Genomic DNA, 17,595 nt, shown 5'->3' on the forward strand with positions numbered 1-17,595 from the left:
AAACATAAAAGAATTGCATTCTGGAGAGGAACATTTTGTCCAAAAAACACCAAACACGGCAAAAACATGTCTGAACTAGCCAAAGCACTAGCCGCGTTTAGCACCTTTTCAATGGCAAGTACTATGGCCAGTGAAGTGAATAGATGTCCAAGCGCTAAATGTGGTATTGCAAAACTTTTGTTTTACTTTTTAACTTACCTAGGTAAGGGTTGAAATTCTTTCTCAGGGTTTTATATCCATATGTGGCTCCATATCTCTCAGCCACAAATGGCTGTATAGCTACTTGATCGCTTTTACAATATCACCAGCAGCCTGCTCCTAAGAAGAGATAAACTCATATTCTAATACTAGTCGGTCTTTATCAACATTTTACTGCCAAGGAACCCTTGAAATAATATTCATGTCCAGGGGAACAGCTTCTAAAACAAATTATTTGCTGGTTATTGTGAAATGCACCTTACATTAATGGTCAGTGGGAAGAATTTCCCCCTTACAGTGGTGGTCAAAATGCACCCTTACAGATCATTGGCGTCATACTGCTGGCTCTTTCAAGTGGCAGTAGCCCCAGAACTATGCAGGTACCATCAAATGGAAGGTCAGCCAGCCACAGCTCAAACAACCCCCAGCAACCTCTAGGAAAACCCTGCTTGAGAATGGCTTCTCTAGACAGATATAAAAAACAATAATGAATGCCACTCTGTAACCCTTAATACATCATGCTGTTTGCAAGCAGCATAAGTATCTGAATTTACCTAGTATCAGCCCTTGCAGTCCAGGTCCATGGATTGCAACAAAAGCTGGTTTTGTTATTTTGTCTTTTAATCTGCTATTCATTTGTATCTAGTTATTTTTGACTGGAGTTTGGCTTTAAGTGAGAGTGGTGATGTTGTGACTGTAGTGGACGTAAGGCCACATTCACACGGCTGTAAAAAATTGCATTTGCAAGCATTTTCTGTTTACAAATCTAAGTGCAGCTGCATTGTTTTCAATGGAGACAATTACACAGGTGTGTAAACATGCACTGCCATAGCACAGTGTCTGCATTCACTGGACAATATTGCGGGACCCAAGGAGTTAGACATTTTTGTGATGACGTGTTTTGTTTTTTTTTGGTTTGTTTTTCTCATGATCCCCTACCCTCCCCTCCCCCTCCCTTTCCTTTTTTTCTTCTTGTACACTTAAACTCATTTGGACTGTCTTTGAACAACTTTGTCTCTGTACCACTACAGGGTTTGCGCAACCAAGTACATTGGAGCTCTCATCCCTGCATGTAATATTTATTTCTGCTTTTCAATGTTTAATTATTTGTAGCATGCTTATCCATCTTCCATGCGAGATCTCATATTGTTACCAAAGTTTTCGCCATTCATGTGTATAAGATCTGTCTTGCTTGAACTTTCTGGGTAGTTCCTTTGCTTGTATGAGCAGTATTATTTTTGTTATGTATCACTGTAAACATTTTTTATTTTTAATTAAAATAACAAAATGTTTGAAAAAAAAAATATCTGTAACACAAAATCCATAAATTTCGGTCTGAGGATACACGTATACTTGTATGCCAGATGCAAGTATTGGAAAAAAAAAAGTTTACTTTTTATTACCTAGAAACCTTTGTGCTAGAAAAAAAACATTTGTGATAAGATCAGTTCAATTTTTATTCCCATGGGAATGTAGCTTAAAACTGGAAATTTACACTGTTGTTCTTGGTAAAAATAGTTCTGACATTTAGGTCAAAACAGCTAAGGCTTAGCTATGTAACATGCAGGAAATGCTTGTTTATCTGTTTTCCTTTGTCTTAGATAAATACATTGGAGTTTCAACAGTTGTGAACAGGGCTCTAAAGTCATGTCAGTATGTGCTAGATTGTAGGCTGGAAAATGAAAAGGGTGCTCATCATATTCAAACTGTATATTCATCATGAATAAGGCCCCATGTACACGGGACACTTCTGAATGATGGAAACTGACTGCTGATAAACGTATGTTAAACATCTGTTTAGCCGTGTTTGCATACCGCGTTTATGCGTGTTTGCATTTCGAAGCGTTTTTTAAAGATAAGCACAGGAGAACCTCCTACATGCCCAGATTGCACTGAAAAGTGGTAAATTATTAACTATTTCAGACTGTATCATAAAAATACAGAGAGTAGAAGCAGAGACAGCAGTATGTGTTGAGATAATTACGTGTGAGTTGTTCATTAACATTTCTTTTGTTTCCAAGGGTGGGAAAGGTGTCTGGTGGAGTGAGTCATTAAGGTCACCTGGCAGGGGGTCTTCATGAGGAATTTGAGGTGTGAATGGTCATTAACATATCTTTTGTTTCCAAGAGGTGTGAATTGGTCATTACAATGCGTGACAAGCTTGGTAGGAACATCCTGTGTTAAGTGTTTTGTCCATCTGAGTACCTTGAAAACTCTTTCATGCATTTTTCATGATGAAAAAAAGGCTCTGGACAGCATTGGGAACTGGAAGAGTTTAAAAAAAATTTCAAACGCAACTGCTTATAAACACGATTTGCCTCGTTTAGCTGCGTTTAGTCATGTTTACAAGCGTTTTGCGTTTGAAACGCTGATAAAATCGACTGCGGAACGCAAGTTTTCTGCGTTCAAAAAAATGACTGTAAACTCAAATGGCTGTAAATGACTGTAAATGAAGATGTGTACATGGACACATAGGAAAACATTAGGGAGAGTTCAGGGGCTGCTGAAAAAAACGCTGAACTGCTCCTAAACGTGAGTTTATCAGCTGCAGTGTACATGAGCCCCAAAGGCTGCATTGGAATATATAGTTAATGTCACAGACACTGGTAACAAAAATATCACCTGTTTAATCCCTCATCATCTAAATGTAAAATAAAATGGCATGAATGATTGCACTCAATTACATGCAATCATCCGAAGCTAATAAAAGGCATACAACACTTTTTATGAAATACTGCACTGCTCAAACCGCATTCTTAGAGGCACGGTGAGCATGCTCTATGCCAGTAATGGGCAGTTCTTTGCCGTCTTTCACCATCAATATTTATATTATAGCATTTGCTGGAATGCTATTAGAACACGTCTGTAAGTAATTTCTTACAGTATAAACTAGTAGTCATTCTGGAGTCATTTGCCACATAGATGTTCCTAAACATGGTAAAATGTATTATTTCATGCACTGTGACTGTTGAAATTGCAGTATTTGAAAGCAGACTGTCACTCTTTTTATAGTATCTCATGAACAATCCTGTAGTGTACGGGGATTGTTGAAAGTAGCCTTTAACACTTCACTTATACATGCCGTTATTTTTTTTTCTCTTTCATTGTTCCATGTGAAAAGAAGATAATGTGTCTGCTGTTTTGTTTTGTGCTCGCTATAACTCATGCATGCACCACTTGTCCAAGGCTGCCAGGATTGCATTTCTGCTTAAAATTGATTTACTTCTGTTCAGAGCAAAATTGGCATAGTTTACATGGTAAATTCTTTCCCAGGAACGAGCTGTAATAGTTGTCATTTTTCTGCTCTGCCATACTGAAAATTGAAACTGTACTATAATTGCTCTGGGTTTTCTCCTGCAGCACTGTGCAAACCAACATATTGTGCTGTGTATGTTTGTGCCAGAATTGCATGTTAGATTTCAGATTTCCATTATTATTATTATTAGGTTCAAAAGTAGTTTAATTAAAAAGTGATTATGTTGGCATAAATTAAATACATATTTTTCATCACTGGTTTATGAAGCAATTCTACCCCTAAGTGATATCTCAGTAAAAGCTGGAGTTTTAGGGCTAAGTACTTGGAGGTTTCTATCTCTCATCCATAGTTCCAGTTTGTTACCCACCTCAAAGTTTTGTTTGTCAGCACCTTGGTGTGCTGACAAGCCTTTTTTTTATCGTTTAAATTGTAAAAAATGTAATAAAACAGAAGTAAAGTCAAAAGTCTGTAAAAAAAAAACCCTTAAACAGTTAACATTTATGTTTTCTTGAAGTGCACCTTTAATAGCAGATTTTTATTATTTTGTTATATGGTTCATAATAGCCCCCCTTTTTTAGAGCAAAGAAATTAATGCATATTCAATCAATTCAATCAATCAATGGTACTTTTCATGTGGCAATAGACACTATTAGAAAATCTTTGCATTAACAATCATGTTGTTATCTTAATTGTACCAGTACAGGACACAGGCAATTTATTCATACACCATGGGTTATAGGCTCATACCTTCAGGCCATTGGACACTGGAAATACACAACCCCCTCCCCCTGCCCCCCCCTCAGGGCACCTCCATTCTAGCTTTACCCCACTCAATGCCAATATTGTGAATCCTCAATTTTTTGTTAGCACCCGCAGGTCATGGACCTCTTCTCCTAGATAAACTAGCTTTACTTGTTTATTATTTTTTCTTTATCTTTAGATTCTTTAATCAACTATCACTCTCTTCTAATGCTTGCATAGATGCAGTGTATCCAGATAGGTGCAAACTTAGTAAAACCTTGCCAGAGCCAGACACCACACCGAGGGGCTGGCCTGTAGTATTGCTTTGGGCACTGGATCCCTTGTACAGTGCCCACCTTGGTGCTTGGTGCGACGCATTGAGTTAGTCACAGGGTGCTATACAGGTCCAGGGCTATGGTCCATCACTATGGAACCCTGTGCCTGAAGACACCTTTCAGTTATGTTCACCATGAACAACGAAGCAAGAACTTGATATACAGTCTAGCATCATGGGTAGGTAAAACAGGGTCACCCTGTAAAAGCTCATTGCCTCTACACAAAAGCCCTGGCATTGTATAAGTCCACTCTCTTACATCACGACATGCCCCTTTGGACACAAAGGGGTTTATTTATTAAAGCTGGAGAGTCCAAAATCAGACTCCCTTCTGCATAGAAACCAATCAGCTTCCAGGTTTCATTGCCAAAGCTTCATTGAACAAGCTGAGGTTAGAAGCTGATTGGTTTCTATGCAGAAGGGAGTCTGATTTTGGACTCTCCAGCTTTAGTAAATAAACCCCAAAGACACATTTAAAACTTGAAAAACATTCCTTGTTCATGCACAGATACAATGTGCAGTCTATAATAACTGGGTCAGTCCCAAAAGGATTTTTTCATTTCTAAAATCTTTGCTAAATTCTACCCAGTGGAAAAAGAGTTTGCACAAAAATTAGCTACTCCTGTTGTTGACCCTGCCATCTCTGTCCTAAACAAACATCTCACTGTGCCTATTGAAAATGTTTCTTTTTCTAAATATTCTGCTGACAGAAAAATTGAGATGCTTTTAAAAGCGCTTTTTAACCAGGCAGGCCCAGTTCTGCAACCAAATCTTGCTGCTATTTCTGTATGTCAAACTTCAGCTAAATGGACTAGGACAATGAATAACTAATATAACCCTGGCTTTAAGGATCATGCTGTTGCAGATAAATTACAACCGAAGAGAAAAAAAGATATTAACCTTGGAGGGAAAAAAGGGGAAGATGAGCAACTTACCTCCAAAACTTGGATTCTGATACGATTTAAGCCATTCTAAGAACATTTCACTGACTGATTGGTTTTGCCTGAACATTACCTGCTCAACCTTTGCCGCTGTTCTGAGCGCCACTAAGGCAATTTGATTACTTTTATTGTTTGTTTGACTTGTTTTGCTATATTAAGGATCACAAAGTATATAATCTATTTTTCTGTTCTTTCTTTAGACATTATTATGATAAATTAAAGGTCTTATGTAAAAGGCAGACTGAAATATGCTCAATATTTCAATCTGTTGACTATTAGGTGCATATTTCTCATTATATATGATAATTAGAATTACTAGATCTAGCCAAATATCACATTTTGCAGTATGTTGTGTTTGATAGCCATATTTAATTTCCTTTAGTAAGAGGACAACTTAAAGCAGTTTTAAACCCAAAAACAAAACTAACGTATTGCAGCTTACCAATGCTTAGATGTGGTGGCTGCATTAGTTTTAATTTTTTTCCCCCTTTGTTTCACCCAGCCAATAACACTTTTCCTGTCTTAGGTTGTTTGCATTCTGCATAAAGTAGTAAAGCAGATATCTTTGGATAGCAGTATTGTTAGTTTCAAGAGAGGGTGGTGTTAAACTAGTAGATTTGATGAGCAAATTGAAGTTGAACTCCAGATTTGACTATGGGACTGAGCTCCAAACTTGACGAACAAATTAAAGCTGAATTCTGGCTAACACTACATAAGCAGTTACAGATAACAGCCTAATAGATATTATTATGGGGTGGATTTACTAAACACAAATTGACTGTGCACCATGCAAGTGCAGTTGCACGTGTTTTCCCCATAGCGTAGTAAATGTGGTAAAGCTCTGCTGATTTCCATCATCCGGTCATGTGCAAGGAAAATGCTATTTTTTAAAAAAAATGTTCTTTGCACCTGATTGGATATTCTTTACAAAGTCAAGATTCAACACATTCACTAGGCTCTGGGGAAAATGAGCACAACTACACTTGAGAAGTGCACAGCCTATGTGCTTTTAATAAACCAGCCCCTGTGTGTTTTAGGGCCTTGTAGCCAGAATGTGCATGATAATGCCATGGTTCTGAAAATGACACACACAATAAATGAAGTCCCTGATCAGTTTACCTGCCCACTCCATCATTAGAAAAGGTTAGCACAGAGATAGAAAACTCAAAGCGCTTGAGTTGCAGCCAACTTATTAGCAGTCAATAATAAGAGTGGGCAACTGGGACTAGAAAAAAGTTTACCAATCTGGGTGGTTGGGGGGTGCTCTGTGTGTTGCAGATGTGGCTTTTCTATGAACATTGTAAATAGCATGTGAATATATTTCTTTTTTTACTTATTGCCTATCTGAAACTTTAGTTATATCTAGCGATGTAAAAATTGCAGGTTCTACAACTAAACTTTTGCAGCTAAAACTTTCCCCACTCTTCAGTTTCAGAAAACATGCATAGAAACAGTACATTTATACATAAATAACAGTCCAAAGCAGGGGCGGACTGACAACTCATGGGGCCCCCGGGCAATAGGGGATCATGGGGTCCCTGTGTCCTTGCCCAAACTCAAAAAAGCCTATGAAAAAGGTACCAGGGGCAACTCATGGGGCCCCCTACTGACCCTGGGCCCTCGGGCAGTGCCAAATGGTCAGTCCGCCCCTGGTCCAAAGCTGAATGCAGAGTTTCAGAATAATAATTGTTTATTTGTAACTGTGCTGTATTAATAACTTACACATTATATTTTCTATTGCAGATTGGCAGATTGCAACACTCGCTTTACTACTAGGTGGGGCAGCCATCATTCTCATTGCATTCCTGGTCGGTCTAATATCCATATGTGTGGGATCGCGCCGGCGGTTCTACAGACCCGTGGCGGTCATGTTGTTTGCAGCAGGTAACTTATCTAGTCTTATTGTTACAGATGCAAATGCCTCATGTTCTAATACTTACACATGAAAGTGCCTTACATAACATGCCGATGGCCTCTTATACGATGCCTGTGAGAAGAATAATGTGACATTGTTCATTGGCATTTTGCAGACAGAAAATAAACTCTGTTCCCATGCTATTAATATCTGTAACAATCTTCTCATAAAAATTATATGTCAGATTACCTTGTTTCATCTCCCTGTAATTATTGATGATATTATGATCTTGAACAGACCTGAGACTGCGGCTGGGTGCCACCAACTTGGATCTGTTATCAGCAGCCCCAGGCAGACACAGTTGTCACTCAAATGACACTCTGTAGTATACTCCTGCTATCATTTATGAATGTTTGAGGCTCGCTGAACAGCCTCTCATTTATCTGCTGAAAGGGAAAAGAGGATGATAGCAGGAGCTCTCATACAGCAGAGCAATACCAGAAACACCTCCACTCTGCGTATAATACGATGAGGGTCTACTTTGCTTACAGTTTTTGTGCACTACTCAAATGTACAACTCTGCTCCAAACGGTTTTGCTGTTTAATTACTTTGTGGGTGGACAGATATTAAATCTTGCCTGAGATTCTAAAGCCCTGTACACACGATAAAAATATTGGACGAATGATCTTCCGTTTTTGTTTTTTGCATGCTAGTCTCATATCAAAAAGTGAAGAGGTTACTAAAGATACAAAAATTCCTGTATGACAGAAAGAAAATTCGGAACTGATTTAATGTATGTGTATTGTATTTTCGGACGAAAACTGTACTGATTAAACGAAAATCGTACAATCTGGTATCACACGAGAAAAATGTTTGTGCTTGTCCCGTCTAATAATTTCGGCAAAAGCTGTGTACTAATAATCAGATTATTTTACAATCACTTCAAAAGCAGGATTTTTTTGTACAATTTTCTGATTGTGTGTACTAGGCTTAATGTTTGCTAACAGGTAACTGTGCATGATCTTGCTGTCTGATTTCATTGCAGTAAGGAAAGGCCAGAAACAAGGGGTGGCACATACAAGTTATATGGGTGACAATAAAAGAAGAAAAAAACGTTTTCTTTTTTTTTTCTTTTTTAAGTGGACAAACATGCAATTGCTTATTTATCTTCTACTGCTGCAAAGTTTTCATTAAAAAATGTGAGGTCTGAGGATAAGGTTTCTTCAAGTTCAAGTTATTGTTAACTGGTGGTGTGGTCTACTTGGCTCTGAATAAGGTGAATAAGGCTCTGAATAATCATAATACAGCACAGAAGTATTTTTTTTATATATATTCTGTTTAGTTTTTGCTTCTAGTATTATGGTCTCAGACACTTTTTCTTAGAGCTGGGCTCCAGAACCTTGTTCCTGTCCAGCCATAGACTTTGACAGGGTTCATAAGCAGTACAGTATAAGTACAGGGCCTTATAGGTAGACCTTCTTTTAAAGCTTTCTTTAGAAAATTGCTACGTCTAAGTGTAATTTACTGTTCCACACGGAAGTGCATTTTAAGTAGGGATGTGTAAATGGATTCATCCAAAGCAAATTTTTACATCAACAGGACAGATTCATGGATGGATATAGATGGTGACCTGTCACCAGAGGTTTAAGTAGTTTATGTCTTTTTTTGGGTAAATGAAAAACAAGGGGTCTTCAAAAACGTTCTGCATTTTTATATACAGTATACTAGGGGTATTCAAGTCAAACCAGAACTTTTAATTTTACAGGTATAAAAAGGGACGCTAGAATGATGGTACTGCATGCAATAGTGAGTGGCAAGTGTGTCCTATTACTGATAGGTGGCCCACTTGTCATGGGCCAGTCCAGAGACCATTAGTGCATGCATGGAACAGCTTGTGGTGATGAAGTTTCTTGTGAATTAAGGCATAAAACCTGTGGATATATACAGAAGACTTGACAGACAAGCACAGTATGGTGATGAGACTCTTAGCCCCAGTAAGACATTTGAATGATGCAAACTTTTCAAAGATGGCCATATGTCTGTTTGTGACGATCCCGGCCGTGGTGGTTCCTGGCCCACAGCAGACATTCCTGTGAACATTCAGGAATGCCTGATCCTGGATAATCTATGCATAACCTGTTTGTGGAATTGCATAAGAGACAAATCTTTCTGTGAGAATGGTGAACACAACGATGACAAATTGAAGCATGCTGTCGTAGGATGGTTCAGGCATACTGACAATTATTTCTATGCCAAACATTTCCAGGCAGAAGTGCAGGGGCCGGTGCATTTGTAACATGTTACACCCTGCACATGGGTGTAACATGAAACGTTACAAAAGGTGAACTTTTATCCTTTTATCCTTTAAATGTATTCCAAAGGCAGAAGTAGAATGACAGCTGTAATGCTAAATACAAACTATAAATCAGAGGTTTAGTTCGTCAGTGCAATACATTCCGTATATTAATCCCAAGTTCCTCATTTTAACCCACCAAGGATTGCTCCTTAATAAACCTATCCCCACAGAGCAAATATACTGTATATGCTATCTTTCTCTTTTCAGTCTTTCCACAAAGTTATTGTACAGTCTAATGGAGTATTCTTAATGTTTCTCCTTTGCTTTCTGCTTTCTGATAACAGAATGCCTGCAACACCACCAGGCACAGTGTCTTTATTTTCCCTGTTTTCCCTAGAGTTTCTCTGTACTGACACTGGTAAAATTATTTGTGGCAGGCCTGGGGTTGGAGATGGCTATATTTAACTACTTGCCAACTTGCCAGCAGTTTTCCTGCTACAGGACAGCCACTGTGCTTAGCATCATGTACATATACGTGATTCTGCATTTCCGCTGCATTCCTACCCGCTCTGTCATTAGCTCCTGTAGATGTCAATTACCCAGTCCTGACCAGCAATTCAAGGGATGGGACTTGGAGCAACTAACAGGAGAGAGATCTGTGAGTATAAACAACACAGATCTCTCTGCTGTCAGTTGGGACGTGCTGGTTTTTATCTCTCTGCAAAGCAGGGAGATAAAAAACCAGCACGTCCCTTATTAAAACACCACAAAGTAATATTTGAATCACTTCCCAACACACACTTAATCCTTTGATCGCTCCAGATGTTAACCCCTTCTTGCTTAGTGTCATTAGTACAGTGTCAGTGCTTTTTATTAGCACTGATCACTGTATTAGTGTCACTGGAGATGTCAGCAACAGTTAGGTCCCACCCAGTGTCAGTTAGTGTTCGAATGTGCTCTGTACTATCGCATTCCTGCTAGTCACTGATCACCGCCATTACTAGTATAACAAATAAATAAATAAAAATTCCAGTATATATACCATTGTTTGTAGACACTATAATTTTTATGCAAACCAATTAATATACACTTATTGGGATTTTTTGTAACCAAAGACATGTAGCAGAATACATTTTTGCCTACATTTATGATGAAATTAATTTTTTTTTAATTATTTTATTGGATATGTTTTATAGCAAAAAGTAAAGAATATTTTCTTTTTTAACCACTTTCCCACTGCCCTATAGCAGATATACTGCTACAGGGCAGCAGGGGTGTACAAAATAACGTGTATATATACACGATTTTGCATTTCTGGGTAGGGGGCACGTGCGAACTATTTGTGGCCTCGGCTGTCAATCACCGGGTCCCAGACTACTGGGATTACTCACCAGCACCCATGGATCGAGGAGCATTACCAATGGAGGGAGAGAACTGTATGTAAACAATACAGTTCTCTCCCCTGTCAGCTCCTGTGCACTGTTTTGCATGGCTTTGCATAGCAGAGCCATGCAAATTAGTGTATTTTCAGTTGAAATCACTAACACAGCATAACAGCACACAGTTAACCCTTTGATTGCCCCAGATGTTAACCACTTCCTGCCCAGTGCCATTAGTATAGTGTCAGTGCTTTTTATTAGCAATGATCACTGTATTGGTGTCACTGGGGATGTCAGTGACACCAAGTCAGTTCCCCCCAGTGTCAGAATGCCGGCTGCAGTGCTGCTATAAGTTGCTGATCACTGCCATAACTAGTAAAAATAAAAAATGCAAAAACAAATCCCAGTATATATACTGCCATTTGTAAATACTATAACGTTCACATAAACCAATTATTTTACACATATTGGGGGTTTTGTTATAGCAAAGACATGTAGCAGAATACATTTTGGCCTAAATTTGTGACAAAATTAGATTTTTTAAAATTTTTTTACTGGACTTGTTTAATAGTAAAAAGCAAAAAATATTGTTTTTTCCTCAAAATTGTTGGTCTTTTTTTTATAGTGCAAAAAATAAAAACGCACAGGTGATAAAAGAAAGCTCTATTTGTGGGAAAAAAAGGAAATAAATTTAATTTGGGTGAAGCGTTACATGTCAGTTAAAGCAGCGCAGTGCCGTAACGCAAAAAATGGCCTGGTCGGGAAGGGGGGGGGGGGGTAAATCTTCTGGAGGGCACGTGGTTACATTTTTGGTCTTTTTTGTTTATAGCAAAAAAAAATTTTAAAATCTGTGATGATCAGATAACACCAAAAGAAAGCTCTATGTGTGTGAAAGAAATGATACAAATTTAATTTGTGTACAGTGTTGCACGATTGCGCATTTGTCAGTTAAAGTAGTGCTGCACTGTAAAAAATGGCCTGGTCAGGAAGGGGGGTAAATCTTCCGGAGGGCAAGTGGATAATATCCTGCTCATATACTGGCTTTGACTCTGCAGTTGTATATATTCGGCATAAAGGAGGACTCTCTCAACCACTGCAAATTAATGTGTGAATCAAAGTTTTGGCAGGTGCTTTATCAGGGATATGAGCACTCTGCCCTCTGCTACGCAAAGCAGTGGCAACCATTGTTTTCTTTAACAGTTGCGTTTATTGAAATTGTACAAAGGTATAACAACGTGAGGTACATAAGAACAGGCAAACGTAAGGCAGTCAGTATAAATACAATTCACATGGAATTCCAACGCTAAATATCATACGGAGTCAACTCAACATCCAGCGGCAGCCATTTTAATATGGCCTACTCAGCAGTGCTAATAAATTCAAATAGAAAGCTGCAAACCAAGCACCTTCAGTCCCTACTTGACCAGGATGTGTTCCAGCTAATGCGACTCTCATACAATTCGTATATATAGATACTCAACCTTACCTAGCAGACTTCAGTAGCTATGAGTAAGAAAACTTTGACGTAAATGAGAATTGAAGTAGGCTCCAGATTTGTTTCATGTGTTTTGTATACTTTGGAAGCACTACAAACAAAATGTAATGCTCTTATAGCTGCACCTGAGTAGTTTGGCAGTTTAGTTGCTTCTAGAACCATGAAGCCTGCTTTATACATTCCCATTGCAGGCTAAGCAGCTCAAACACAGATCCTGCTGCACTGTGCATTTAATCTCATGCTGTTGAGTAGTGATGCTTTGAAAGCGCAACATTTAGTAAGCAGAGCCTTTCTGCATGAGCCCTAAATGTGATGCTTAAAAATGAGAGATTTGTTATTTACCGTAGTTGTAGATAACCCATTCAAGTGGGTTATGGGAAAAAAATAACAAAATTGTTTATGACCAAAATGCTATGAACTCTATTTTTCCATGGTATTAGAACTAGAGGCAATAAAATGTAAGGCAATTTCAATTTTTGTTAGAATCAGCCTCATATAACCCAGTCCTGTAAAAAAAAAAGAAAAAAAAAGAAATGTTGCTGCTTACCATCTGCATTTTGTGAGCTTTCATATACATGTCTTTTGAAAATGACTTTGCTATAGCTGACAGCGTTTCTCATTTTATATTCACATATTTTCTGCTTTTGTTGTTCCTCCTTCAACCACTTGAGACAGAGAAATGAATTTATAAGTGTGAGCCCTTGAAGCAACAATGCCTGGAAGAATTGCAGCTAAAAATAGCTCTTTGCTAACTCACAAAGAGCATCTCTTTCATAGTCGGTAGCCGGATATTCCATGTATTAATGGCACTTACCTGGACTGTGTTGCCTGGACAACAGACACTGAACTGTGCTCTAAACCATTTCCTACTGAAGGATCAAGTAATACTTATTCGCTAAGAGGCAAGTGCATACCATTTTCCATATTATATGGGAATGCCAATTAGGAATACCATTATGGTATAATACCCAGAAGTATAGGTTTGATCAGTTTTGGCCCCTAACCATAAACATCATTTTCACATTATATATCCTGATCAAAGTAAAAATGGGCCATCCCAGAATTTCATCTGTCTACATACAACCTTTAAAATGGTTGTAAAGGCTCATGCACTCTATGGATGAAGGTAAAAAAAACCTTCTGTGTGCAGCACCTCCCCTACCCCCCTTAATGCTTCCCTAACACCATTGTGATCCAACGATGTCAACAAGGCTGTCCGGGGATGCTCTTTCCTCATTGGCTGAAACATTGGCTGACCTCATTGGCTCCTGCTGATGTTAATCACAGGCACTGAGCTAATGAAAATGGACATGCAGACCAGCAGCTCAGGAGCAAGCTTGTCTGGGTGCCCCAATGCAAGCTGCTTGCTATGGGGGCACTCATCAGAAGGAAAGGGCCAGGAGCTCCAGCAGGGGGCCCGAAAGAGGATGGACTGCTCTGTGGAAAACAACTGCACAGAGCAATTAAGTATAACATGTTTGTTATTTTTTTTTATTGCCTTTAACATTACTTTAACTTTCTTTTTGGATTCAAATGCATCCTGAGACTGTCTAGGAAATCTAATACAGTAATTTCTTAGTTGTCTCTGAGAATTAATTACCATTAAATTAGATAGCAGCAATTAATGTGCCAAATTGCAAACACAAATGTTCACACACATTGGTTAATATGTTTGTATTTGATGTCTAAGAGTAGTTCTAGGGAATGTTTTACGTAGTCACACAGCTATTCTGGCTGAAAAAAGACCAAAGTCCATCCAGTTCAACCATTAAAAAAAAAGTCCTATACCCACAGTTGATCCAGAGGAAGGCAAAAAAAACCCAGCAAAGCATGATCCAATTTGCTCCTGCAGGGAAAAAAATTCCTTCCTGATCCCCCGAGAGGCAAACGGATATTCCCTGGATCAACTTTTAAAGCAAATATGAAAAAAATAAAAAATATGTAATATATTTCAGCTTACCAGTCCTTAGATATGGTAACTACATTAGTTTCCTTTTATTAGACTTTGTCTGCTTTATTTTCACCTGGTGCTCACTCACCATACTGTGCATATGAAGGAATGCTGTTGTCACTCTAGGACAGAACATGTATTGAGATTGTGGAACACCACCCTCTTTCTTCTTCATCATAAGGAAGAGGCAACAGAGACAGAGGGTACAGCTCACAAGCAGGGGCAGACTGACCATTTGGAAACTCGGGCACTGTCCGAGGGCCCGGGGTCAGTAGGGGGCCCCATGAGATGCCCCTGGTACCTTTTTCATAGGCTTTTTTGAGTTTGGGCAAGGACACAGGGGCCCCATGATCCCCTATTGCCCGGGGGCCCCATGAGTTGTCAGTCTGCCCCTGCTCACAAGATATCCGTCAGGATCAACCAATGTTTTTTCACTTCTAGAGTAGATTTAACAAGACACTTTCAATGGTATGTTTATAAGATCAAAAGAAGCAAATAGGAGAAGTTCATTCTTATGGTTTAGGTGCACTTGAAGATAAATTCTTCACAACATTCACAACACAAGGAAACAAGAGCAAACATAAAATGGTGTAAAAAGATATATCTTTACTGATTTAAAGTAAGAAAAGATGAAACTATAGTAACAAGTATATACAAAATAAACTGTTATCTATTTCATATACCTACTCAGTGAAAGATTACAGGACTTAAAGAGGAAGCTCTGCCTTCCAAAAATGTCAGGCAGAAGGCATAGGATTAGTCCCCAATATTGCCTGTAGGCCTGCTGATTTTTCCCATTACCGCCTTATTTTGCCTTCTTTTGCATCTCTGTGTGAAGGTGGCCATTTTGGTAGTCAGATTAAGCCTTAGGCCTCTTTCACACTGTACTGATGTATGAATATTGGACATTCGTGGGAGAAAATGACATGAGAATGGCTGTATATCACTTTCACGTGTTTGCGCATATTTGTGAGTATGCACACACAAGCAGGAAGTGTAGCATTTGTGCGTACTTGGGAGTGTACACACAAAGATACTGACCGATAACTCAGCTTTCAGTCATTTTGTTTACTAATCAATATGCAGCATATGTTTACGCACCTGCAAATACACGAACATTGACAACAGTGGGCTGTATTTAGATCAGTAAAAAAATGACTGTATGCCTGAACACTGAGCATTTTCAGGCAGCAGTGTGCAAGAGGCCTACATATATTCAGCTGCGAGGCTGTAGGCACAAGTGTGCCTAGATACACTCACATACCTGGAACTACACTGCAATTTTTCACTGCATGGGCATCTGTGTTATCTTCTTTTTCCAAATAAGCCAACTTTTTTCCCATACTACAAGAGACATTAAAACTTGAAATTCCTATTAAAATTAGGTTGGAGCATTTGAAATCTTTTGTTGCAGAAAAACATAATTGCTGTATGAAGCACCATTAGTGTTTAAATAAAAGAAGCCTAACTTCTGTTGTATTGTATAGTAATCCCATGATTTCCAAATGGATTTGACTGATTCTTTCGTAATGTATGCAAGCTCAAAAAAAAAATATAGGCACTACCATAAACTTAGCCACTGCCTGGCTGGGGGACATTCCAACTTATGTTGCAGAGTAGAAAGGCGATAGAGGCATAAATATTATCATATTATAGCTCTGCTAATGTCCTTGGCGATAAAAACCTTTACTGGTAGAAATACTGTTAGAAGCCTGACAGTTCTAACCTTTTCTGCTGAAAAATCCCTACACCCTTTTTTTCCAAGTGTATGGAAACTTACAAGCCTAGACATGCATGTCCATGTATACCTTGTCTGTACATAAGAATTGGAAAATATAACTAAAAATTGAAAGAAACGTGACTTTAGTCGAAAATGTGAGAATATTAAAAAGAAAACACTATGATAATTGTAAATTGTATCCTTGCTAGAAAGTATAACCTAAAATAATTATACACATGCACTACAATTTAACAATACAATTATGCACAAGAATTTTAATTAAATTATTTTGTGAAAGAAAGATGCGATAATTTAAACATTTTGTCCAAACCAAACTATTCGCCCAAATGTTTTTAAGGCTACAATGAAATATGTGTGCTCCACGTGTGGTGGTCCTGCCCCACAGTACTAGATCATCTCCACTTTAATGGCTACTGAACTGCCCCCAGATCCTCTCTCAGCACTACTGAACATATGGCCTCTCAACTTAACACGGGTTGAACACAAACTATTTCACTGCTGCCAAGCAAACCATTGAAAGCCTGGAAAACTAGTTCCCTTAATATTGTGGAAACAAAAAACAGAGCCACTAAGGCCATTATCCATGCTAATTTGGAGGCGGTTGTATTAGACAGAGTCGACCACTACACCAAACTATGGCAACCGTGGTTGCGCCATTTTCTCCCCCCTCAGTTCAATGACACCCTCCTGTTTCTGTGACCTTCACTAGTGCTTTTCCCTTAAACCTGATCCGGCTCTTTCAGGTAAATTCATAGGTAAGCTCTCCCCTCCCCATCCTTTTTCCACCCCTCTTTCTTCTTTCCCATCTGCATTCTTTTGTTTCTTTTTTCTGTACTGTTTAGTCAGCTGGCCTATCCAATATTCCAGTTCAGCTGCTATGAGACATGTGAACTCAGGGAGCAAGCCACTCAGTGGCGCCGAAGAATGAGCAACAGCTCAATCCCTGAATTTTTAAGCATCTTATAGATTTACAATATTACATACCCTTCAGGCACTCACTTAGAGGCCTGAACAACATGTCCCTCAACCCTCAGCTTCGTGAACCTTGTTTAGCTAGATAGCCACTGTTTTGAGGAACTTGACACACTCGAGTTGTTACACTGTTTGCTTTTTGGTTGTACACCCAACCCTGTACAACTGTATGTTTTTGTTTTTTCATGTCTCACACAGGTTTTCTTAACTTTCTGTTGTTACTGTACTTTTGTTTTATCAATAAACATTTTGAACAAGGAACATTTTGTCCAAATAACATCTTTGTTTTTAATGCACCATTCAGTTATTACAGTTTTTCACAGACTCTGGAATTTTAAAACCAGATGGTATATACACAGTTTACAAAGATCATCATTTAAATAAAAAAAAGTTATATTGCATGGCCAACAGCATGTATATTATTGTATATATTTT

General features: G+C 38.5%; 1 protein-coding gene across 1 annotated transcript in view; it reads left to right on the forward strand.

The window, feature by feature from the left end:
* TMEM47 (transmembrane protein 47) overlaps positions 1-17,595 on the forward strand; it is a 141,787-nt gene that overhangs the window by 91,562 nt on the left and 32,630 nt on the right. The window contains exon 2 of the mRNA XM_089653004.1: positions 7,214-7,354. Within this exon, the coding sequence (XP_089509130.1) occupies positions 7,214-7,354 (141 nt within the window). The remainder of the gene's footprint in view (positions 1-7,213; positions 7,355-17,595) is intronic.

The sequence above is a fragment of the Staurois parvus genome, unplaced genomic scaffold (assembly GCF_062004578.1).
Source record: "Staurois parvus isolate SC_StPar_1 unplaced genomic scaffold, SC_StPar_1.0 ptg000696l, whole genome shotgun sequence".
Lineage (NCBI taxonomy): Eukaryota > Metazoa > Chordata > Amphibia > Anura > Ranidae > Staurois > Staurois parvus.